Source organism: Anoplophora glabripennis, unplaced genomic scaffold (assembly GCF_000390285.2).
Source record: "Anoplophora glabripennis isolate ALB-LARVAE unplaced genomic scaffold, Agla_2.0 scaffold4, whole genome shotgun sequence".
Taxonomy (NCBI): domain Eukaryota; kingdom Metazoa; phylum Arthropoda; class Insecta; order Coleoptera; family Cerambycidae; genus Anoplophora; species Anoplophora glabripennis.
The window spans coordinates 3,744,153-3,769,257 of record NW_019416568.1 but is presented as its reverse complement, the minus strand read 5'-3'; the positions used below and the strand labels follow the sequence as shown (position 1 = coordinate 3,769,257).

Below are 25,105 nucleotides of genomic sequence, written 5' to 3'. Positions count from 1 at the left end.
ATATAAAGAGGAACATATTAAAACAAGAAATTACACGAGAAAATATAAATTACGTCCAAAAAGCAACCAGTAATACAGTAATTTAACCAGATCGAAATAAATTCTTGTTTTAAGTGGTCAAAACATTGTAAGAACTTCAAAATATTTGATAATTTGTGTGACATTTCTAATTTGAAATATTGATATACCAGATAAATATTAATAAATTAATTTAAACATCTATTGTTTTAAGTTGTTAGTTTGCATGGTTTCTGGAAGAATAATAGTTTGAGTTGAACCGACTACTGAGCAGGGTCTAAAGCTAGCAGGGCAAAGGTATACAACCAACACTACACTAAAGATCAAAATTACAGATTACACTAAAACTAAATTTAAAATTAATTTGGCGCTCATATAAACACATAAAAAAAATCAGATAACTTCACCATAACTAAATATATATTTGTTCGTTTTGGTGGGCCGTCATACTCAAGAAAGATTCAAGAGAACGTTCAGTTGGACAGACACCTTGCATCGATCACAATGCATAGAGCACTATGCATAGATGCACTATTGATCTCATTGATCTCAAGGCCTATTAATTTGTTTTTTGAGCAGTTAACAACGCTTTCCATGGTCCCTGAAGGCCTCATCAATCTTCTCACTACGTCGATGACCTGGTGCTTACGATAGGATCATATAGTATTGGCTTTCTAGTCTTTCCAAATCAAACAAATGGTCTCATCAGGGCCACCCGTTCTTAAAACCAACAATAAGAACCGAAACCTAGAATTAGTAGAAGAGACTTCAAAAAAGAAGAATTCAAAACAGATACTTCAAAAGAGAATAGTATTCAAAAGATAAGAGACTTCAAAATATAAGAGACTTCAAAAGATAAGAGACTTCATTAGATAAGAGACTTTAAAAGATAAGAGACTTCATACGATAAGAGACTTCAAAGAAGAAAACGTGTTTTCAACTAGGAAAGACAAAATTACAGAAGTTATTATCAAAGTATAAAAGTCTTCATATACCAGATAAGCTATTACGTGGTAACATTTATTGAATTGTTTCATAATACTCAGAAAATCAGAGGGCTATTGTAAAACCATACTGTCTTTCAGCAATCGTACTAATGTAACAGGCGTAATTATGTAAATGATTTGGATCTTAATATTTCAAAACAAACATGAATAATTGTTTTCTGCCTATACTAATCAAAGGGTTCGTATACCTGAAAAATTTAGTATCACTTTAAATAATCAGTTTCTTAAATATTTTGTAATACTTTGTCAAATTTTGTTTCTGCAAAAATTAAATGAATTCGGGAGTCACAGTCTTGATTATGTAATAGTAGAATTTAACGCTTGAATAATTCATTTTCTCATTCATGGGTCTAAAATGCGCAATCAAATTGAATTTTACGACAACTCGGTTGAGAAATTGCCAGTTATTTTCATTGTTATGTGTTTATGAACCATTATATTAATTCATTAAGTCAGTAACAAAAGAGTTAAGAAAATATAGTATTAATATAAGTTTTAAGAGACATGAAAATTGCATATTTACATTTACTATGTTTTAAAAGTTAAATTAACTATCTGCATAAGAATTAAAAATTTAAAAGAACGTTTCTAGTTGAAATTGCAATGTGAGGTAAAGACTTGAACTGGTTAACGAAAATAATTCATTTGTTGAAGTACGTACCTAAAGTATTTCATTTATTCTCGGAAACGAGGTATTTAATAAAAGGGGAGTGATCAAAACCCAGATAAAACTTTTCCTAGTGCAGAATCATTCTTTGTAGTAAAACTTTGCTGTTAACAAAGAAAATACCACTATCAAAAAAATACTACAGTTCTTCCAGAGGAAAGAGGTAAACTATAGGGTGGTGTTTCGACATTGGGCGACTGGGAAAAGATAACTGCGTTTAATTTTTCTACTAGTTCGTATATTATATTGAAAGTACATGAAACAGAGATAAATATGGTGCTTTCGATGTTTTTTCTTTATTTTGCAGGTTCTAGTAGCACATCTTTTTAAACACTCTGTATGTATTAAATAATATACTTGAAAACATCAAACAAAATGCCCAATGCAGATAAATATTTTGATACTTGCCCCGATGTAATGATCGAAACGGGTTATAGCAAACCAAACAGACTGCAGCACTTGCTATATCAAAACAATTTCTGCTATTATGGCGTACCAGAAAACGTGCTCTGGGTTTGCGAGACCGTTTGAGGGTTAACTTTCCCTAGTTAATAATAAATCAAATTTATTTTTGCGTCAACGGAATGATGATAAATACAACATATTTCTGTTTTCTTTCATTTTATTTAAGAAAGCCACTGGATAAGTCTTCTTAAATCAAACGTTTTTTTAGAAGTAATATAAATCAAGCAAACGAAATTAAATTTCTACGAAAAATAAGGTCCTCAGCTACATTTGTTCTCATAAAAATGTAAAAACAGGGGCCACGAGATGATTCTAGTCCTTCTGCAAATATTTGAATAATTTGGATTTGAAATATATTGTCCTGTAGTATTTTATTCAGTATCTGCAAGTAAAAGGAACGCTTTTACCTAGTGGCGCAATTATTAATTTTATACTGGCAGATAAATATTTATTTTCTGTAAATAACAATTTCTATTTTCAATTTAATTTTCCAGTACCCATATTCATAATATTGCATGGATTATAAGTTTAGAAAAATGTATACACATATTTAAATTTAAGTTTTAGATGACATTTCAGAAAGAGTTCCATTCAAATTCCTTATAAAATAAATAATTACATCGGTAGTTAATTATTTATTCCTGTTGCAAAAACTAAATATTTACTCAAATTCAAATAACAGCCCCTTTACATTTTATTAAATCTTAACTTTGAACGTCAAATCGTAGGAAGCGGAAAAGGATTTAATTATTTTTTATCTGCGACCAAATTAATTTTAAATTACAACAAGCCTTTATCACTACACGCCCTTTGATTTAATTGTATTTTTTCATTTCTCTTTTTGTGTAGGTGCTTCTAGATTAATTTACGTATAGATTGAAACCTGCCTGCTACAGATCTATTGCCTCCGAAAAAAATTAGTTCTGACGAGGTGAAAGTGATTTAGTTAATTTCATAGAAAGAAAATTTCACTCAATTAAATAAACGCAATCCATAAAGAGTACTGTTAAAATATAAAATCGAATTTTCAGCGGTTTTAAATTAAAAAATGAACAAGCCTAGTTTCAGATATCCGGTTCAAAGGTATCGCATTGTTAAATTGGCGTTAGGTAGCCTATTATACCAAATTGATTTTTTTTTCCGATGGCTGGAAAAACGTGGACCAATAAAATTAATAACCTCTGTCATTAATATGATCCACGATCTATCAACTTTTACCACAATCGCTTACAATGTAAGTGCATCCTGTCCAAACCGAATTAAATCGAGGGGGTGAATTTGATGTTAGATCGCCCAAGGTCAATAATCATCAATTTATTAGTTAGCTTAATTCAAATGGACTCAATGGTCGGTCATGAATATGACGAGCATACATAATGTGTCACAGAAACCTGTTAACTCCGGAAATTGGCTTGAGATTAAGGGAGCAAGGAAGAGCTTCAACTTCCGTTTTTCAAATTTATGTATACTGTTGTGTTGAATTGAAAACCATTGAAAATGCGTTACTAAATGTCATGGCCGTTTCTGTAAATTTAATCACAGTGATAACTCAAACACAGTGTTTAATAGAGAAGGATATTATGAAATACGGTTTTGTGGAATATCTATTATTTTTAATTCCTAAAATAAATTGCATTTAAAACTCAAACTTTTTTACAATTCACTTAATCTAATTTAAGAAATTAGATTAATTTAAAGCGGAAATTTTTAATTTAGCTGCATTTCAATATTGGAACAGAAAAGAAAACAACCAACACAAATTAATATTCTAATTTGTAACCTAGGCCCACTTTGATTGCTATAATATTTAATCTCAAAAGTTATCACATAAAACATTACAATATTTACAACAATATTTTCTATTCTACAACAACACAATGATTCCCAAAGTAAATAAGGAATATATTCTTTGCTTGGTTCTGAAAAGCAATAATATACATTAGATAGAATATATCAGATCCATTAAATAAAGAAAGAAAATGTTGCACCGATATGTGTCTCAATGCACAGTTTTAACGAAAATTAAAATTTCTTAATTTCAGTAAAATTATGAATACAAACTATGAATACAATTTTTTTAAATTATTTTAAGCAACTTAACAATGAATGAATACAAACCTTCTGTTTTTAATTTATTTCTGCAACCCATTTTTTTAGGCGAATCGAATTAAATCGGGCAAAAATTAAATGTTACAATCTTAAATGAAACTGTATATATTACTAAAAGAAAATGTACCTACTTTCATTTGTGTGACCGAAATCGCTTTGATATCCACCATATCTGGTGCTTATAGAAATGACTCAAAAGAAAAGTTTATCAAATAAAGTCTAATTTAGAAGGTATTTTGAATACTTACAAAAGAAAAACACTGCATCCAAGATGTAGTAGGTTCATTGATTTTCATTCTTAAGTACCTATTACCATAATGGAATTGTCATTGTTTCTTTGTCAGAGTAATAATAAATTGATGACAATAACCTACCTGGAAAACTATTTCCATTTCTTTTCATAAGTATATAATAGTATAGTTTTTAATTATTTTTAACAGATTTGAGAAAAATATTTACCACCTATTTTCAGTCACCGTGTGTAAAAAGATGTGGTACAAAACATTTCATTTTGTCCATTAGAACTATTTTTCCTGTAAAATGTAAATACAGAGTAACCCCATCCGCGCAAGCCAAGCTTTACCTGATGACAAAACTCCAAATAAGAAAAAAATCCTCAAAGTTCTTAATGATTATTATTATCTCCGTTCATAATTGACATATTATAAACAATTCAGTGAAGTTTTGCCCATAATGAGCTCATTCCGCAATTTTTTTTATTTGCTTAACGGAAAGATATTGCAATTTTAAGGTTCTCTGCAAAAAATTAGAATTTTATATAGCCTACAAGTCATCCAAAATAAATTATAAACTGGCACGCTGAGTATCCGCTGAACCGGCGGCGGGTGTGACGTCACCGCATGGGAAACCGATGCCGCATGCTTGCGTGTGTTGTCAGTCAGTTAGGTAGTCGGGTTTTAGTTTAGTTGCCTGCTAAGTTTCGATTGAACACGTTAAGATACCGAATTTTGTTAGCAATATGGAAGACACAGAACAGAAAAAATTACAAATATTGTTTGTTCCCTAGTATGAGAGCACTAGTGTGAAGACGCCTAAGAAAATAATAGGATCGCCTAATCATGAGCAATACTTTGTGTATACAAAATAAGAACCTTTTTTATTTTTTTTTAATTTCAACATCCCGTATCTTGGAACCGAAGCGTTTTACGATTTATGTTTGTATAAACATTTTTATATTTACTATTAAAGTTTGACTCACCCTGCGTCGAACTTCATTTATGAAAACGACCATATTTAATTAACTCACAATTTTTTTAATTTACAAAATCTGTCCAATATAAACAAAGATTTCCTAACAGTTCCATTGACTATACTCATTGTGTGAAATTTTAGGCAGGTAATGAAGTGGGCTGACTCCTACAATTTCCATCGTATTGAAGCGAAGCTCTTGAGCGGGACTCATTATTAAAAATTATTTCCATGCACCAGCGTAAACTTTATGACTCTTTTGTTTCCTGCCGGCTATATTTAATCCTTCTGTAACAATTTTAATTACCCGTTAAGTAATAAAATAATATGGAATTATATGGACAAAAAGTACGTCCAACACTTGGATGTTTTATTTTTCTGAAATGTGCACTTTGTGGGTGACATGAAAGGGGAAAAATAATGTGAAGAAAAGGGATTCTAAAAATATTGTGAAAAAAGGGCATACACACAAGAGTGCTTTGACACGATTTAATCTGATTTTGTGTTTATTTTTGTAGTTATTTGGTAACATCTTATTGCAAAAATTAATTATACAGGGACCCTGAAAAGGATGGACAACGCTTGACCACAGTTACGGGATAGCCAGTGGCGCACAGGCACTAGAAAGAGAACATCCTGTATATGTATTCTCACCAAATTCTATATTTACATTGCCCTTATATAAAAAAATAAGTGTACCAAATTTGAAGTTTCTAGGAAAACTAGTTTTCAAATTATTTGAAAAAACTAGGTTATTTATTCTCTATTTGGAAGGCTATATCTCAGTAGGCGTGCACTTTTGTATATAGGTAAGTTAGGCTAAATAGTCTTATTTTAATCCAAGGAACCCGTGGTCAAGCGTTGTCAATTCTTTTCAGGGACACCCTGTATAATTAAATGCATTTTCTCAATTATAAAAAGTTACAAACATTGCAGATTTTGTTAAAATATTTAAACATTTTTAAATGCTAAAGCAATTGAATTCTCTAAAGATTGAGATAAGAACAAATAAATAAGAAGTGTACCTACCACTTTTGCGAAATACCTCGAAGTACCCTAAGTTTTTAGAAAAAGCAAAATAACAGTTGTTATTTTCGTTCAATTATACGAGTCCAAAAGTAGTGTATTTATTATTTTCAAAATTTATTTAGAACAGTGTACCTGTCAAATTAATTATTATAAAGTCGATTTCAAATAATGTGATCTAACCAAGGGTTTGTCAAATTTCAAGAAATGCCGTATTGTGTGGATGCTGCATATCGATATATTTGAAAACATGTCTTTTTACTTGTCAAAGATTCGTCAAAACTGTTAGGGAGATATTTGTCACGTATTTAAAATTTCTTTGTAGAGGATATCCTCAAGATTGTGGACAGGACAAATGGATTAAATGTATTGCAAAGCAGTAACAATAACACTATTAAACACATGACTTTATTAAACAAGCCATTGTATTTCAAAACATAAAACTGGTGTTACTTTTTGAAGAAGCTATCCTTGTAGACGAAGTACAATCCATTTTTGTACGTTTTTGAAATTTGGAAGTTCTTCCAAAACTTTTGAAGAGGGTCTTAAACCAAATGAAACCTGCAAAGAATTTTTCAATCTGAAATTGATTTATCTCCCAAAACATGCACATTATCCGACACCGAGCGTCCATCTCCCGCATGCTGCACCAAAATCTACGGTTACAATTTCGCTCCACGTAAAGTGCACATCATCAGCATATAATAGAGGCGATATCAGATTTAAACCCGTACTACGGAATAACGTTACACTTTTACACCAGTAATTAGCTCTGCTATCCTTGTTAGCGAGCAGGGGACACAACTAAATCATTTAAGCGCGCGAGGTCAATTATAACTCTCTCCACGTCCATTTATCAGTATTTTGTGACCAAAAGGGGAATCGTGAGCGACATAATCATACGTGGCTCACAAACAGAAAATATGATGTCACGTCTTGCCTGGTCTTTTCTCAAGGAATACCGCCGTCCAGAGTGCACTATTCCTTTTGATATATCTATTAGCAAGTGGGATTTTCACCCGTAAGGCCCTCGTTATTGCACACTAACTGGCCATACGTAATGGGAAAAAAATATCATGAATTTTCTTTTTTCACAAGTTGAGTAAATTTTGAGATTCCCACATAGATTGATATCAAGTTTAAAATTCGATGAAAGGTAGTATAGACTAATATAAATTATTCCCACGTGTATTTCTTTGTAGAAAAACTGCATTAAATTCTGATAATCTAACGTATACATTTAATAAAGTTGGGCTTATAAACTTTGGAGGCATTGATGACCTTTATCGATATTCAGAATCATATTTTACAAAAACGTTAATGAAAAATTTAAATTTTCATATACAGGGAGTTAGAGTACGTCGGTAAACTTTAAGGGGCGATTCTTCGAGTGATTTTATACAAATAGGTTATACCGTACGCTCCTAAAGTATGGACTGAATTCAGTAAAAACGAAACAAATTTTTTTTAAAAAAAAATCCTCGAACAGGTCGATTTTTAATTTAAAAAATACATATTTTAGCATAAAAGGCGATTTTCAACCGTCATTTGTATTCGAGTAATGACGTCATCGACATTTTTTTTAAATAGCAACCCCCAAAAAATTATAGTAATTTGTATATATTGTGTAAAAAATGTCTATTAACAATCAACAAATTTTAATTATTTATGTCATTAAACAATTTTATTATTATACTGATGGTAAGTTTTGTTTTGTTCTATTTCAAAAAGTCTCCCAAATACCATGTTGTAATAATATTAGTAAACAAAATATCCCTCTTATATCTCCTCTTAGCAATTATTGTAATATGATGAATAGAAGGTACCTATAATAAATTAAAATTATCCGAATCACACCAAATCAATTTGCAATGCACTGCTAGGCAACTTGTCAACAACTGAGATTTATTGCCCAGTCGCGCAGTGCTGCTGTGTTATACGCCGTTTACCCCAGCGGTCATTCTTCTACGGGCGTATACATTTCTACCACGTTTAGTTCGACCAGACATGTATATGGGTATGGCTAAATAAATATGGGAACAAGTTTTTCAAATATTTCAATGCCGAACCTGGTACATACTGCCAACCTCTTGGTTCTTCAATTGAGATGGGAAAGACTAATTTAATGTCACAGAACATAATTTCTAAAAAAAAGTATATAGGTATCCTCTTTTTTATAGTCACTTTATTTCATCCACATTTATTATAATTAAATGAGTAGTAAACAAAGTAAATAGTCATTTTTTTTTAATAGTGATGTACCAATATTAATAAAAAGTGAAGTAAATAATAAAAATACAAATCAGTACAAATGTTTGTTTTGATATCTCAAGAAATAATTATTTTGAAACGAATCTTCTTCTACAAAGAAAACAATAGTTAACAAACAAAACAAAAATACTTAAGCGTAATATACTTTGGTATTTAAAAATTTGTCAAAAAATGCAAAGTAATATAAAACTTTTTACGTTTATATTAGCTTACTTTATACCCTAAACTTTTCTTTATTATGTGAGAAAACAGCGGTTCCCCAAAGTAAAAAGTCGAAATTATCTTGTCAGATTTAGGTAAAATATTGCCTGGTTTTGATTTATGGCGACTTGCGCGATAAATATGTTGGTAAGATAAATGCATGTGTGGAAAATATGTAGAATTAAATGCTCCCACATCGCAAACTGTGGGCAGAACTTTCATTATGCTAAAGAAGGTTTTAATTAATAAAGTTACACAGAATTATTTAGAAACATAAAAAAATATCTAATTTTAATCGAGTTTAATTTTGAAATACGGTATACTCTCAAGTTCATGTGAGGTCAGAAGCTATGCAATCGTAGAACGTAATTTTCAAGTGCTGTGTCGCGACAGTCTTTGAAAGATATTTTGTTTATTGTTTAACACCTATTACAATTCTATGAGTGAAAAACTGATAGAACTTCCTCTACCTCTACCTCCTGGACAAATTCTGTTGTTGAAAATGGTGTGTTTAAATATTTCAGGCAAACAGCCAACGATCACTGAATAAATGCATAAAATAGATTTGATTTTTTAATAGTTATTTATATAAATAATGTATTCAAATTCATATATTTGTCTGTCCTAGATAATTATCTATAATTGTTAGGTCTATAATAGTAACTAAATTTTTATTAAGTGTTAATTACATTCGTGAAGTTTTACCTTCATAAAGAGTCTAATTCATAGCCGATAAAGTGTTATCCAAACATATAAAAAATGTAAGTACTTACCTACATGCCTTTATAGTTGCTTTACGGGTTTAATTTTATGCCATGATCTACGTACGTATAATACAGCGTTCCTAAAACCAAATTACAATTAATACTACTTTTATAACTCAGTACTGATTAATGAAATTTTTACAAAATTATTTGTTAATAACTAATTTATATCTTCGTAAAAAATTAAACGTATGAATCGACAACGGAATAGTCAATATATTTTATCCATAACAACAAAATCTTGACGCGATTTAAAACTGAGAAATCCCTAAATAAATTGGGGTTAGCTGGTCATAAAACTGTTCCTTTAAACGACCATCTCCGTTAGAGAAAGTGTGAATCAGGAACAACGTTATAATCTCATTTTTCAAAAGATATATCAATTACCCGTATGTTGGATGACGTCTGTTGAATGTTTAATGTTTTTTCTAGACGTCTCACCACATAAACATTTATTAAATCTGACTCAAAGACCTCGTGTGCACCTCGGGAAAAGATGATACAAAATTTTTGTGACTTGTCATACCGCGAGGACCAAAAAATTATTTTAATGTTCGAATACTTAATTCAATATATTCTGACGATATTATGGAAATGCCATACCAAGTACATTTATTTAAAATTTGATGATATGATATAATGCATTTTAAAGCATTTGATTAGTCTAATTAAATTATTTACTTTGCAATACCTTTTGTATTTCTCATAACACTTACTGATGTATCATCTCTATTACAAATTTTAGATAATGCTAACTGGCCTCGTTCTATATTCCCACATTCATTCCATTTGTAACAAAACTGTTCAATTGCAACGGAAATTCGATATATTCAGAAAATTTCAATGGATAAAGAACATCTAACTTTACTTTTATGTCAGGTCCAACTGAAATATAGAGAATTTATTATATTTTATCCTGTCCTTCGTTTTGCTACCTATAAAGTCGAAGCTTGCAAATTGTATTTAGATTTAAATGTAACGGAATCTCTCGGCTTGTGCATGTCAAAGTCTTTTCTTGCTCTTGCCTTTTTAAGGATTTTAAGTTTAAAATGAAGTAACTTATACAGATTTAGCGATGTGACTAGTGCAAAAAAATGTGATAAATATATATGGTATATGAATCTATCAGATGTAGGTACCTAAAGCTTCATAACGAACAGCAAAAATTTGAAAATACTTTGAGAAAACATTTTATAATACTATTTTGAGCATTGAAAACAAAAATATGCAAATTAAATTCACACTATCCCTACGGCAGGGTTAATGCTACGTAATAATAAGCTCAAATAACGAGTCTTAGTGCAAAACAATGTGAAAAACCATAGTTTTGTATTTTGTACTACCAAATATATAAATGCCTACATTTATATAGATTGATAGACATCATGCCAAAAAAATATAATATAACTTATCATCAAAGGGTTGGAAACCACCTGCAGACCAGGCTTCCACTTACCCCTTTATATGGCACATTTTTCAAAAATATTTTTTCTTGAATTTTGTTACTGCAGATTTTTGGGGTCGCTGATTACGAATCCGAAAATTCCTGAATAAAAGAAAGCGGATGTAAAAATCGGAAAAGTATTCAAAATTTGAAGAATATAGCTGAAACTTGTCACCAATAACGAAGGTTTCAATTCGGAAATTCTTAAATCCAAAATGGCGGAACCATTATGGCGGATTGAAAAGTACCATAAGTAGAAATTGATATTTACCGTCCAAAGAAACGCGTTACGAGTAAAAATAGGCCAATATCTAAAAATGAGAAACAAAGAATATAAATTCGATTGCAGTCTCTTAAATACACCATACATTTAAATGGGAAATACCACGCACAAAATGGGCAAGATTTTAGAGCCAAAAATATAAATTTGATGATTCAAGTTGCAGAGATGACAGATCTCCTTTATTGTATAGAACTTGAATTGGGGCTGTTATTAACGAATTAGAAAATAAATTTAAGGAGGTTCATTATCGAAATTTTGTTTTAATTTAGTATCTGTTATATTTGTCACAATGTTCAATTTGTCTTTTTAAGTTAAAGTTTTAGAGCTCAGTTTCATAAATGTGCTATATTCGTGTTTAATTCTGACGATTTAAAAGTAACACAAAAGTTGGACGTTTATTACTTATATGGGAATACATGGAATAGCTGTTATGTGTATGATTCATTCATTCAAAGTTTTCAATATGAAGAGTTCTGCTATCATGTCATTTGCTGTTATTCTAATATGTATATGTTAATGTGTTCCCTAAGTAACGATATCCGACACAATACTGAACCAAACTACTACATTTACAAACATGTGTAACATGAGAGAATTACGCAAATGTATTCCTTAAATGAACCAAGGTCATGGTTATGGAAAATCTATAGTCTAGGTCTAGGTAGATAGAAGTTCAAATTTCCAAGTGAAACTGAAATGAGCATTTATGAACGAATCCTGAATGCTTGTCTGACTGTTGTTGGTGTTCAATTTTATAAAATAATATGATCTTAGGTCTATTTAGATGGAGTTACATGTGAAATATATTAATCATATATTTTTTATTTTCATAAGTGGAGCTCAGCAAAACCAAAAAAATGTCAACAAAATTAAATTATAATGTTTGCATTTCCACAAATCGATGTCGTTAGTCAGTCCTTTGTATGTTTTGTAATATTTGAAGAATCAAAACGTTCCATTCCAATATACAACCAATTTTAGACAACTATTTACATTTGGAATAATATAGTAAGAATGTATCAATACCTTGAGGCGGTTTAAGCTTTCAGTATTGATATGCAGTCTACTTCGCATGAAATTCATGAATGATTGATTAAGTAAAACTGACACGTGCACCATCAGCTATTTGCTTAGATGCAGTACTTGGAGACAGATAAGAGGAGACATATTTGAATTAAATAAGGATGGATAATGTCTGATGAAAATGTATTTAGGCAATTCAAAGTTCCAAATTTTATTTCGTTTGTCAATCAAGTTTACAATAGAAGTAATGAAAAATAATATATATGATAAACTGTAAACAATTTACAATCATGTACAATTGAAAAAACACCCCACTTCTTGTTGCTATGTTATTTACCTTACAACTTCAGTTTTGTTATAAAGACAACGATTTTTTCAAATTCCCTCTCTCTCTATCGTATTTTTTTATATTTAACTCACACAGAGAAAACTGTCATGGAAATTCACAAAATTGTTCCTAAAATCTTGATTGGAATAAATTGTATCAAACTTTCATTCAATATTGTTTGAAAATTTGAGAAAATCTCAAGTCTGCATCTAAAAAAAATGTAGAAGGTCGTCCTGGTTCCTAATGAACCGCACTGTATATTAACAGAAACTATTTTGCTTCAGATTGTTCAATGATGATCATCATCCCGATCATCTCCATCCTCCTCATACAGTCGTCGCTCGCGTTCCTAGAAGACTCCTATCCAGAAACGTTCGACTCTAATACGTACCCTGAGGACCTGTTCGACAACGACAACGACATTGAAGTACAAAGACGTAGCAACCACTTTCTACGATTCGGCAGAAACAACGGCAAATATGAAAACAACGAGGTAGGAAACGACGACTACGAAGATTTCGCTAGGCCCACCAGGTCCGGAAGGATCGAAAAGAACGACCACTTCATCAGGTTTGGACGAGGAAAACATCAGGAATTCTTGAGATTCGGCAGGGACCCCCAAAGGCGCGACAAGTCTGCCTACCTTAGATTCGGTAAGAACGAAATGCCAATATTTAAAGAGTATAGACAGTATTTTTTTTTCTAAAGAATAGCAGTGATTGTTTTAGTTTTTCTTCAACTGAAATGCACATTTTTTTTTGTTCTTTCAGGAAGGAGCGTTTCTGATGAAGAAAAATCAAAGAAAAGAAGCAAACGCGACACCTTCTCCGATGAAGCAGACAAACGCAGCGACTCTTTCTTGAGATTCGGCCGTAACTCGAACTTCATGAGGTTTGGACGTGATCCAACAAACTACCTAGCGAACCCTGGCAACATGCTATCGACACTGGAACTTCTTAAAATGCAAGAACAAACTTTAGCAAACGTACTTGCTCAACTGATGCTTCACAAGAAAGAAGAAAATAAGCCTTGCACAAGGGCGGCATAAAGTCGAATCATTTACCATTTACCTAAACCACTTAGCATGTAGTAGTAGTTTTATAAGAAAAGGTCGAATATTCAATGGTTTTTACAATTAAGGGCGATTTTTTTTTAACTTATTTCATCAGTAACGTGCATTGTTTAATAGATAATTTTAAAGCAATATTCTAAAGAAATTGTGTCAAAATGAAACTATATTACTAAGTGGTTCTGTGGTCTTATGAGTAAATATGTTAAACTGGTTTCCAAAAATTGTCTGTGGCTGGAAAACTTCAATAAAACACTCGTAAACAGTATTATGTATTTCTCTTATAAAAGTGGAATTTTATTAATAATTTATTCATTGTAAATATATATTTAACCTGTTGTTGTAAATTGGCACTTAAATAAAATGATACCTTTCTAAATTCAGACACTAGTTCTTTCGAAAACTATACACTTATCCTGCAGGTATTAAATATGAAAGTGAGATCAAACTACCGATATAACAATAATCGAAAATGCAGTTTGCATGTTTGGTATTTTATGAACTGCTAAGAGATGATTTCAGTACAATACTATTAAACAATATACCTATATAAAATAAATGATTGGAAATCTTACCACACAAGGAATAGTGCAGATATAGATATAGATATGAATATTGGCAGGTTCTTGTTGTCACTGTATATTTACACAGATGATTCATTAATAATTGTACATACGCTAACTGGATAATCCTGGACTGAAAATATGACAAATAGACACATAATTCTTAGATAAAATATGGCTCCTTACGGAGTTACAGGGTGTTTTATTTAAAAAAATTTAAATGAGTTTTGCCCATTATTTTAACCCTGTTTGATATTTCTCTATCATACTTGTTATAAAGTTTAGATACTTTAGAACATATTAAAAATGCTACAAAATCGTTCATGGGTACTACCAGAGGCGTACGACAGGAGTAGAATGGCAGTTTCCCATTCCTAACTTCTACGCCACTGGCGGAATTTTTATTTTGGCACAATTTTTCAATTCTTCAATACTTTCTATGCAATTAATCTACTATTCCTTCATTCCTTCAAGTCATTATTTCTCGAGATTTTTAAAGTTAAAAATAGGGCTGCACAATCATTTTTATTTTATTATGTAATTTAGTTGTCATATTACTACTATGTAAGTTGGTGTCTTCTGTCATGGGATTGCAATGCATTAGTTGAATTACAGTTGAGTACAGTATTAGTAATGGGCAAAAATATTCAGATAGAGTATGTACAATTACTAATGAATCACCCTATATAGTGTGGTCCTTAATTAATGGGACACAGAGCAAGAGTATGGATCCGAATATTGACAGACAATGTTTATTTGGATAGTAGACGCTACTAAAACAACTATTTTAACGTCGCTACTTGTGCTGGGCTTGATGTTTGTATACTCCCTAATCTTTTCCTTTAAATATATGGTTATTTCAACTAAATGATCGTATTTCTTGGTGGTTTTTTTAATAAATCTGGTGACGATCACCATCATAGTAAAAATCATAGTAACAAGTTAACGACTCATTACCAGTAACTCAACAAAATCATAATTTTTTGACCAACTAGCTCACAAAAGTAAACAGAAGATAAAACATTTTTCATTTAAAAATTTGCATAAATGAAAGTTCTGACCAAGTAGATTCTAACAAAAGCATCTAGGTAGATCGTATACCATTTTTTCTTAGAAGTTATGAAGAAATATGTATGTTCAAAGTTGAAATTGCTAAAAAATAAAAGAAGTTAGAAATTGACACATCCTATATGCTACATTAAAATATCGATCATATCGCGTATTGTCCAGAAAAATCGTTGTCTATCACTTTTTAGGGCATTATCTTAAGAACTACCTTAGTTTCAGCAGAAAATCCAAATAAAAATGTTGCCTTAACTGCCTCTTTATATAATGCAAATATGTGAATTTTTGGACTAAGGTAAGTTTAGTTAAATTGTAATTATTGTATTTATTTTTCTTTTTGAGAAATCTTTATTTTGAAAAATACCTCTTATTATTGAACATACAAATTAACTTTTGTGTTATATATAATGAAAATAAATCGTAAAAAGCCCTTAAAAATGAGCCATATTTTGTTAAATTCCGATAAGGCAGAATATCCCCGAAAACAACAGTATATAAAACCTTGGGTTATATTCTTTTTAAAGACAATTATTCATGAGAATAAGGGGGAGGTGACACCTATTACAGTAATTTTAAATCACCACATCGTATGGGAATTATCTGGCATAAACCGGTTTGCTTCAAGGCAAACTTTTAATTTTTCCTAGTTTCTATGTGAATTTCCCGTGACTTCCTCCGAATTCCCCAACATCCCTATGAATTCTCCTTAGTTCTCTATAAATTTCCTCAATTTCACCTCGAACAAATTTTCATAAATTTATGTATCTTTTACACCACAATTTACTCGCAATTCATCTCTTTTTTAAAGATCACAAGAAAAAATTTCAATTCCGTAAGTCCGATTTGCTATGCTGTGTATCTCCATAAAAACTCTCCTTCAAAAAATTTCAAAAAGTCTTGATTAATCTGTAAACTCTGAGTAATTATTTTATAATAAAATCAAACACAATAAAACAAAATTATGTTATTTATATTTTCACATAAACATAAACATTCAATAGTCACACACTGTCCAAACTGTATGAGCATATATAAAAGTATAAAAAATAGTGACAGAAATTGTATAAAAATATGTATTATGTGCAAATTTTAAATATTGTAGGGTGACATATACTTCTTGTTGCTATTTAGATATTCAGAGAATAAATTATGGAATGAAAGTATATATCACCTTATATATATATGCACAAAACAAAAAATATATATTTGTAACCTAAGTATAAATCATCCTACCAAACACACCACCATACATTTTGAGCTGTTTTGGCGATGTTTTAAATCAGGTACGTCGTAATATTGCAAGAGATCTATACCTACAATAATGGTACAACTGTCAATAATTTATTAATGGTTGTTACAGATAAAATAGATTAGTTCAATTTTTTTAAATTATTCTTTATTTCCGTTGCATGATTTTGAACTCTCGTCGAAAAATGAAATTCCCGGAATACATAAACTTGATGATTATTCTATTAACTTAAACAGGGCACAGGAAAAGATCATTCCAAATATCTGAAAATTGACATTATTAGAAATTACATTGTAAAAAAAAACAGAAATTCTGACTTACCATTATCAAAGAGAGAACAATTCCGGAAGTTCCGATAACAACGGCATGGGTCTTGACAAATTCAGTGGTAACATTTAGACATCCTCTTGTATTCATTGTGAAGGAATTATTTTCTACCAGAGATTGACATTTCAATCTTTCTCCGGTTCTAGTTAACTTGCAGCAAGATTCGGGTAGTCTATTCTGCCAGTCTTTGTGACTGTATATACCACAGCATTCCAATCTGAAAAAAAATCAAATGAAAAATGTGATGAGTAACAGTGTTCAGGAAATTATCAAACTCGATGGTATGAGCCTACTGTGAGGATACAAAAAATTTAAATAAAATTTGGAACACATGATGTTAAATGGAATGAGATAAGCGAAAGTATTATCTTTGGGATTTGACAGAGACGACTAATGACGTCAATGAAGCTCATCCCATTTAATACCACTTGTCCCAAATTTTAGTTAAATTTTTTATATCCTCACAGTAGGCCCATACTAACGGGTTTGAGACACCTGTACAAAAAAGTACCGAAGTATGAAATAAATAAAACCAAAATTGTTCCAAATTATCAAAAAAGTCCATTACAATTGACAACCATTATTGATGATTACCTTATAATGAAAATAGTTAAAAACTTTTGAATTTGTAAAACATTGTAAATACATTTGTTTCAGATCGGTAACAAAATATTTTTAATGAAAAATTTCCTAAAAGAATTAAATCGAGAATCATAAAAAATACGTAGGTAACCTATTTTGCCTGACAGTAGCTAGACTAAAACTGAGAATGAAAAAAGAATCAGTTCAGCGTAAACGATTCTTTAATGTTTTTAGGCAGATAACACCCTCATCTCGTTGACAGGCAGTTAACGTGAAATGTACAGTGAAAAAGAGAGATAAATTTACATACATGAATGTAAAATTACAAGATTTGTTTTACATATCACACAAGTCATAACATTTCGAGCTTACACTATGTATCTAGTTTTACAATGAAATAAGAAGAATAACCTAAAAAATGTAAGCTTTAAAAACAATACTAAATGTTTTCAGTGTGACTTAAATCCAGCACTAGAAAAAACAACTATTTTTAATTTGCATGCTACTAAAATATGTTTGTTGTTGTTATAAAAAGTTTTGTATTTGTAAACAAAAAATATTGATTCAAACAATTGACTACATATGTTTTAATAGGCAAATGAAGGATTGGAATTATTATACAAAATATTAATTAGCGGACAAATACATTTGTATTTATATTAAATTTACCTAAAATGGAGGTCAACGTATCCAAGTTATTGTTTCAGTTTGAAACGCCCACAAAAAGATTCAGTGTCAGATGGAAATAAAGCGGCAACATATGCATTCCACATTATTTTGCCTCATAAATGTACGTAATACTATTCAGGGACTTAATTCCATTACATCTATATACCGTATGTGAAATAATTGCAAACAAAGGGACGAAAATTAGTTTTCTAAGTAAACTTTGACGAGTTCTACCATAAACAATACATAAAAGGGTACGAATGCTTTTTAACTAAAATTTTACCTTGTCTGGGTTATATCCCACGCCTCAGTTATTGGCTTATAATTCCCATAGTCACGTAAGGATCCTTCCATTCCTATGCGTAGTGTAGTTTCGACCTTCCCTCGGAATACATAACCCAGGATCCCACCAACCAGCATTGTTACAAAGATGAGGAATAATGAAATGAAATACTAGAAGTAAAAAAGTCAAATATGTGTTGAGTGTCATTTCGCAGTGTCTCTATTTCCTTATACGCGAAGGGAGTACGAGAAAATAAGCAATTAAAGAAACTCGTTACTAGGTATCACATAATAAAACCCCCGCAAATTATAACTAACGTTTTTCTCGCAATATAAAGATATACGTACAATGTAATATTACATTTATACAATTTTGCTACTACTGAAAACGCATTTACTGCAAAATTTCTTCATCTTCACTTTTTCAAATGGCCCGGGACACTAAATTCTATAGGATTTAAACTGAATATTAGAGAAACTGTGATACAGTGCAACGATCTGAATCTGCTTCATGTAAATATTGCCTTGCTTTTACATTAAAAATTTTATTTAACCAATCAGCGATCGGAAAATTGTGAAAACGCATCTAATATTTTACTTACAATAACCAACATACATCTCACTTCTTTGACTGATCCCAAACATCCCAGACATGAAATAAGGACAACAAGAAGTCCAGTAGCAATCAGTACGTAAACTGCTCCAGCATACAAGTTTGTGCCAAGGAGATCGTTGGCAAATGATTTATCAACAACTGTCCATATGCCCAAAGCCACTACAATAACTCCGCCCAACTAAAAACGCGAAAATAAATGAATAAAACTGGAACATAGCTCATATAACATGTGTACGTAGATAGATTAGAAGCAAAAAGTATATGTACTTACGAATATTATGAGATTAACGACAAATAGACTGTATTTCATAAAATTTCCACAACCATCCTTCTGTCCACCCCACCCCATGTTTCCTCTGGATCTAAAACAAAGTCAATACACTTAACAGTATTAGAAAATATCATGTACTTTTTTTTATTTTGTATTTTCTATTACTTCAAAACTAAGCCATAATAAAGCCATAAAGCGACAATAAACTGTATTTTATAAACTTTCTACATCGCTGCTTCTATCTGTTTCAGGTTCTAAATGTTTCATTGTAAAATGGATTTATCTGGACTTAATAATCAAATCCAAAGCTACACAAAAGTTCGATCATTTACATTGTTCTTGTTCTTAATTTTCATTAACAAAGTTGCATTTTCGCAAGGATTATAAAAATATATTATAAAAGTGAATAAAAAAATTGGTGTACCTAGACGACACTAATGCAGCGTATTGTGGAATGTACATCTTAGATATACTATACAAGACCCAAAATTCTTAGCATACACATCCATTTCATTTTTGAAAAAAAAATGTAGAATAGCAATACGTTAATTTTGGTTAAAACTAGACTATCCTTAAAAATCTACACTTATCTCTCATCCACAACATATTTCACGTATTAGCCTTTTTTTTGTGCAGTTGCTGATGACTGTACCTTTTACATCGTGTTTCATTTCATGCAGATATTGGAAATTTGTATATTTTTCATTCATTATCCATGACAATCACTATACTAGGTTCAATGTAAAGAAAAATATATGCATGGAATATTAATGCTACCTATTTAATTAATTATACAATTAGCTCAAATTTAATGAATACCTAGATATAAGTTAAATATTTACAAAGAAATAAACGTAAAATATTTTTTTAAGCCTCAACACATGTATCTCGAAAACCATTGGCTTTAGACCTTTGTTGGCTGAGGATTTTTAATATAAAACAGTCCAGGGGACATCCCCCTGATGTTATGCCATGGACTTAAAGAGCATCCTGTATATTTTAAACGCTTAGTCATATTACAATACCTACTAATAAATTTAGTTTTATAAAAGTATATATTAATATAAAGATAATAAAATAGGAACTAGAAAAGCATATATACAACTTACCACCTAAATATCTAAATCTTATTTTATTAAAACTAACTGCACCAGAGTTTACAAATTCACAAGTACATCAAAACCAACATTTCAAACACATGGTAATTTATCACAATATTGTTTTCGTTATAGTGCAATAATCCTAAAATTGCGTGATTCACACAATAACATTAGCTTCGCAATACGTAGTATAACGTAATGTATGTATGTGCGTTTGATATAAACTGATTCACAGTTTGCAAGGCTTCACATATTTTATCACAAAACTGTATGTAAAGAGTTGAGGCTACTTTCACTTGTTCTACTTAAGCCGTACCTCATGGTGTGTACGATGTAGGAATACCTAAATAAACAGTTAATTTAACAATTAAGTGAATTAGTTTAGTTGAGTGAATATTAAGAAGACCTCAGTTACTATTGCTTTTAATACTGAAGTAAATAACTCTTTTGTAGTCAACAAAATTAGATCGATTTTTGAATAAACTACCTTAAAATTGTGAAAGAATTTTTATTTGTTGCATTGAAAAGAATTAGTCTTATTCTGAAAAATAAAAGTTCAGTATTCGGGCTTACAACTCACAGAAGGGTATTGATTGAAGCTTTATCATTTATTTTCCATTTTATGTTCAATAACCTTAAAAATCAATCAAATTGAAGAGATCTGTTGTTGGCAATGAACATGTGATATTGTCACCAAAAATATATATTAAATATTCATACTCGAACAAATAACAATTATTTCAGTTATAGTACGATTTAAACTGAAAAATTAAAATATGCTAATATAATTAATACTTGTAGAATAATTACGTATTTTTTTGAATTTCTGCAATAAAGTTTTTTATAAATATATTTTTCGTTTAATTTGTAACCATTTTAAAAAATGCTAAAGGCCATTGACATTTATTTTACACAAATAGTTCCAACAGTGGTCATAAAATTTAAATTATTTTCACTAGCATAAAAATCACAGAACGAAAAATGTTATAAATTTCACACACTATACAACTATAATAACAATTCTTTAATGGTATACTTTTGCCGGAATATATAGTGACGTTTTTGCATATCGAAACCGTAAACAAAAATGTGTATTTAATTGAAATTGTTTCATATACAGCGTGTTCCACCTAAGAGGGATTCTTCTGTATCTCTGTAACTGTCAAAAAATATAAATAAAAATTTAAAAAATTTTAAAAATTTATAAATAAAAAAATTGTTTTTAAAAGTTAACTGCATTTTTGAATTCCTTGTTAATATTAGGTAGAGTTTATTAAATGTGCATGGTGTTTGAAACTTACCGTTTTCGAGATAATCAGTTTAGATGCTATGTAGCCTCATTGAGAAAGTTGAAATTATATTATATTGATTATACAGGGTGTTCCATTTAAAATAAGAAAGTTATGTATCGCCCACGCGAAATGAAACACCCTGTAAAGCTAAAAATATTTTCTTTACATGGCCCACATGATTCCAGACAACTTTTATTAAAACCATTTTTTCATAAGTTTGACAGTTACAGAGTTACAGAAGAATCCCTCTTAGGTGGAACACCCTGTATATGCTATGGATCAGGTATAATACAACCTTACCAATTTTTATAGTAGCAGACATAGGCTAAATCTGTGGTGAATCCGTGTATCGTTCTATGCTCACAAAACACAATGCTACTGATTGCCATAAAAACACGTGCCATACACTCGACCAAGCAAAGCTCCAAACTCACTCACGCACGGACAAATGACAATGCACGGCTAACGCCCCTCAGCAAAAAACCTGGATTTTTCACCGACACGCCAGACCTACAGGGCAGGCATTAGAGTGCCGCTAGACGCGTATCGAATAAATTGATTGATGCGAAGTTTCAGACCAGAGGTAGACATGTACATGTTATTGTACAATGACGTGCATAGTGGAATTAATCACACTAATTCTTGGATAATTTTTATTGGTATTGACAACTGCACAACGTATTTTTTCGAATGCAAAATAGAATATGTAATTATTTTGAAATAATTATTCGGTAAATTAACCCGTATCGGAAAACAATATTATTTAGCAGTTATTAAAATCTTGATGGAAGGATAAGCTACTGAATTTCTCAGATTATCGTTAATTATGTTTTCTGATTGCTTCCGAGCTTCACTGAATATTTCGTAAAAATTTCATAAACTTTACAGCTGAAACTACCTACTCTATATTAAAATGAAATATTTATTATGGGGAAAGCACGCTGTGTTCCTTTCAAATTTGTAAAAATATTATAAATGATGTAAGAAAGTACATACAACATAATAGTATTGTTATGATCTAACATGCTGCAAAATATGTATTTCCTGAAATGAAGTGACATAGATACAAAGTAAACTAAATAAATATTATTACTCAATTTTCCAAATATTATGTGTTTTCGACTGTATATATAATCAAGAAAAAGAACTTTGAATTGCTGACTTACTACTATATTTATTTGCTTCTTATTAATATTTGTAAAAAACGTACCTGCAAGCGCATTTAAAACTCGGAATCACTTCATTCTAATTATTTGACTAACAAGTAGCTAACAACTACTTAAAATTCTTGGTATATGATATGCGTAATAATTAAAATCATTTGCAAACCGGAATCTAAAGTAACTTAAGCCATAGATTAAACCAACTCACCAATTCCTAAGACCCACAAAATTACATAAACACTATTTCAATAAGGTACCAGATTGTTCCACTTAAGTAACGTGAATATTCTAGGTTAGTTTTAAGTATGATTAAAGTTTGTTTACAGTCCACGCCAAATAAGTAAATTCCGGTTTAACTCACAACAGTGCGCGTTCACCTGCTCTTTGTTCGATAAATAGCGGCTCGTGTAGTTCATAGCGACGCCGTGTTAGTCCGTTACACGATACAACGTAGGGAGGACAGGTTGTTAGGATGACGTCATGCAAAACGCGCTGTGTGACGAAATTCGTGGCTCATGCATATCGATAAAACATTTCTGTAGAATAAAAATCGCAGAAAAAGCCCACATGGTATATACATAGTTATTAAAAATGATGACATTAGCTTCAAATGCCGATTTAACTCGTTTGAAACTGGCAACAGATACTATCGCTTTAAAAGAACTGTTAATAGAATACCCTATACATTTGTAACTGTGGCTGCTGAGGGCGCTTTGCCCCCGAGCTCCCAAAGAAGCTGTCAATAAATTGAAAGCATTAATAGAGGTGAAAAAGCACTACTTTTACCCAAAATATGAAAGAAATAGTTTATGCGACTAAAATATACACACGGGAATAACTGACAAATAAAGCTGAAAGCGCACCAGCAAGTCTCTGAACCAATTTTACTACAGGAATTGTGAAAATACGTGTTCATTCTTCTATAAGAAATATACAGGGTATGGCGTGTATAATCTATAAAAATTAATTAATAGTAATTACTATTAATTATTATAATAAGAAAATATCAGTTTTTTTTTAAATATCTATTTTTCTTAGTTTGTACTCTTGCATTGAAAAATTGCCCAAAAATTGAGAAGTATCTTTCTATCTTTCAACGATTTGTTTACTCGGCTGGTCTACAGCACGTAACTCATCGTACAACACACGGACAGGACCGTTCCAGAGAAAATATTTTGCTCCATAATTGAACTTTAATTTACGAAAAAAAAAACGCGAAAATAGAACTTATTCGTATAAGACTTTTCTATTACAAATATCATTAGGAAGCTGTAGTTTAATTTTTATAGATTATACACGCCCTGTAGATAGCAGTTTTAGCTCTAGATACAAATTCTGGCTAATAAAATACCAACAATTTATAGAGTTCTTTTTTATTTATTCTCTCTTTTTCTATTTTTTCTCATGTATAATAATTTCATTGATTATTTCACCTGAACCACCTGCCAACGTCGTTGCTAGGTAAAACAACAATACAATTATTAAGACTTTCATGTTGCGATGGTCGAAGCTTATTTTTACTGAATTCAAGAGTTAAAATGACCGATTTTGCAAAAAAGGCGTATATATCCGTTTCAGGTGAGTAGTTTTTAATGTATAACTACTCCTAACGATAACAATTGAACAGATATTGATAAAATAAATAAAGTATAGTTCGATTTTTATAAGAATAGCGATAGCGATAAGACATAGGTCTTATTGATATGTAAATTATTTTATTGCTATGGTAGGTCTTCTTATAATAGGCAACTTTAATAAAGACGACGTCCATTTTGTCATCAGTCGTCACTGTCACAATCTCTTTTGACGGATACATGATCTCAAAAAACATTTACCTACGCAAAAATTAAGGAGAATAATATTTGCATTTACGTTACTATTGGAACCTACACGAAGAGATCTGTTTTGTCTGTCCAGTTATATGTTCAATATATCATTCTACCAAAATAATAAAAATAGTTAATTAATTTACTGTATTACTTACAAATTTTTAACTGTTTCGTATGTCCTTTTCCTTACTTATCGATATATTTTCCTTATTT

General features: G+C 30.7%; 2 protein-coding genes across 3 annotated transcripts; one reads left to right on the top strand and one right to left on the bottom strand.

Annotated features, from left to right (window-relative positions):
* The first annotated feature begins 13,110 nt into the window (after nucleotides 1-13,110).
* On the top strand, nucleotides 13,111-13,863 carry LOC108917342 (FMRFamide-related peptides). Its single transcript, XM_023454963.1, has 2 exons — nucleotides 13,111-13,505; nucleotides 13,626-13,863. Exons 1-2 carry the CDS (start codon nucleotides 13,111-13,113, stop codon nucleotides 13,861-13,863), a joined length of 633 nt encoding a protein of 210 aa, XP_023310731.1.
* Nucleotides 13,864-16,497: 2,634 nt separating this feature from the next.
* LOC108917387 (CD151 antigen) lies at nucleotides 16,498-23,467 on the bottom strand. Of its 2 annotated transcripts, none has more exons than XM_018723946.2 (6): nucleotides 23,272-23,467; nucleotides 19,509-19,599; nucleotides 19,224-19,415; nucleotides 18,623-18,792; nucleotides 17,083-17,305; nucleotides 16,498-17,024 (listed from the first exon to the last, which is right to left on the bottom strand). In XM_018723946.2, exons 2-6 carry the CDS (start codon nucleotides 19,584-19,586, stop codon nucleotides 16,977-16,979), a joined length of 711 nt encoding a protein of 236 aa, XP_018579462.1. In that variant the 5' UTR covers nucleotides 19,587-19,599; nucleotides 23,272-23,467; the 3' UTR covers nucleotides 16,498-16,976. The 2 variants fall into 2 exon arrangements, with proteins under 2 accessions (XP_018579462.1, XP_018579463.1); XM_018723947.2 differs by lacking the exon at nucleotides 23,272-23,467 and adding an exon at nucleotides 20,618-20,818.
* Between the last annotated feature and the right edge of the window lie 1,638 nt (nucleotides 23,468-25,105).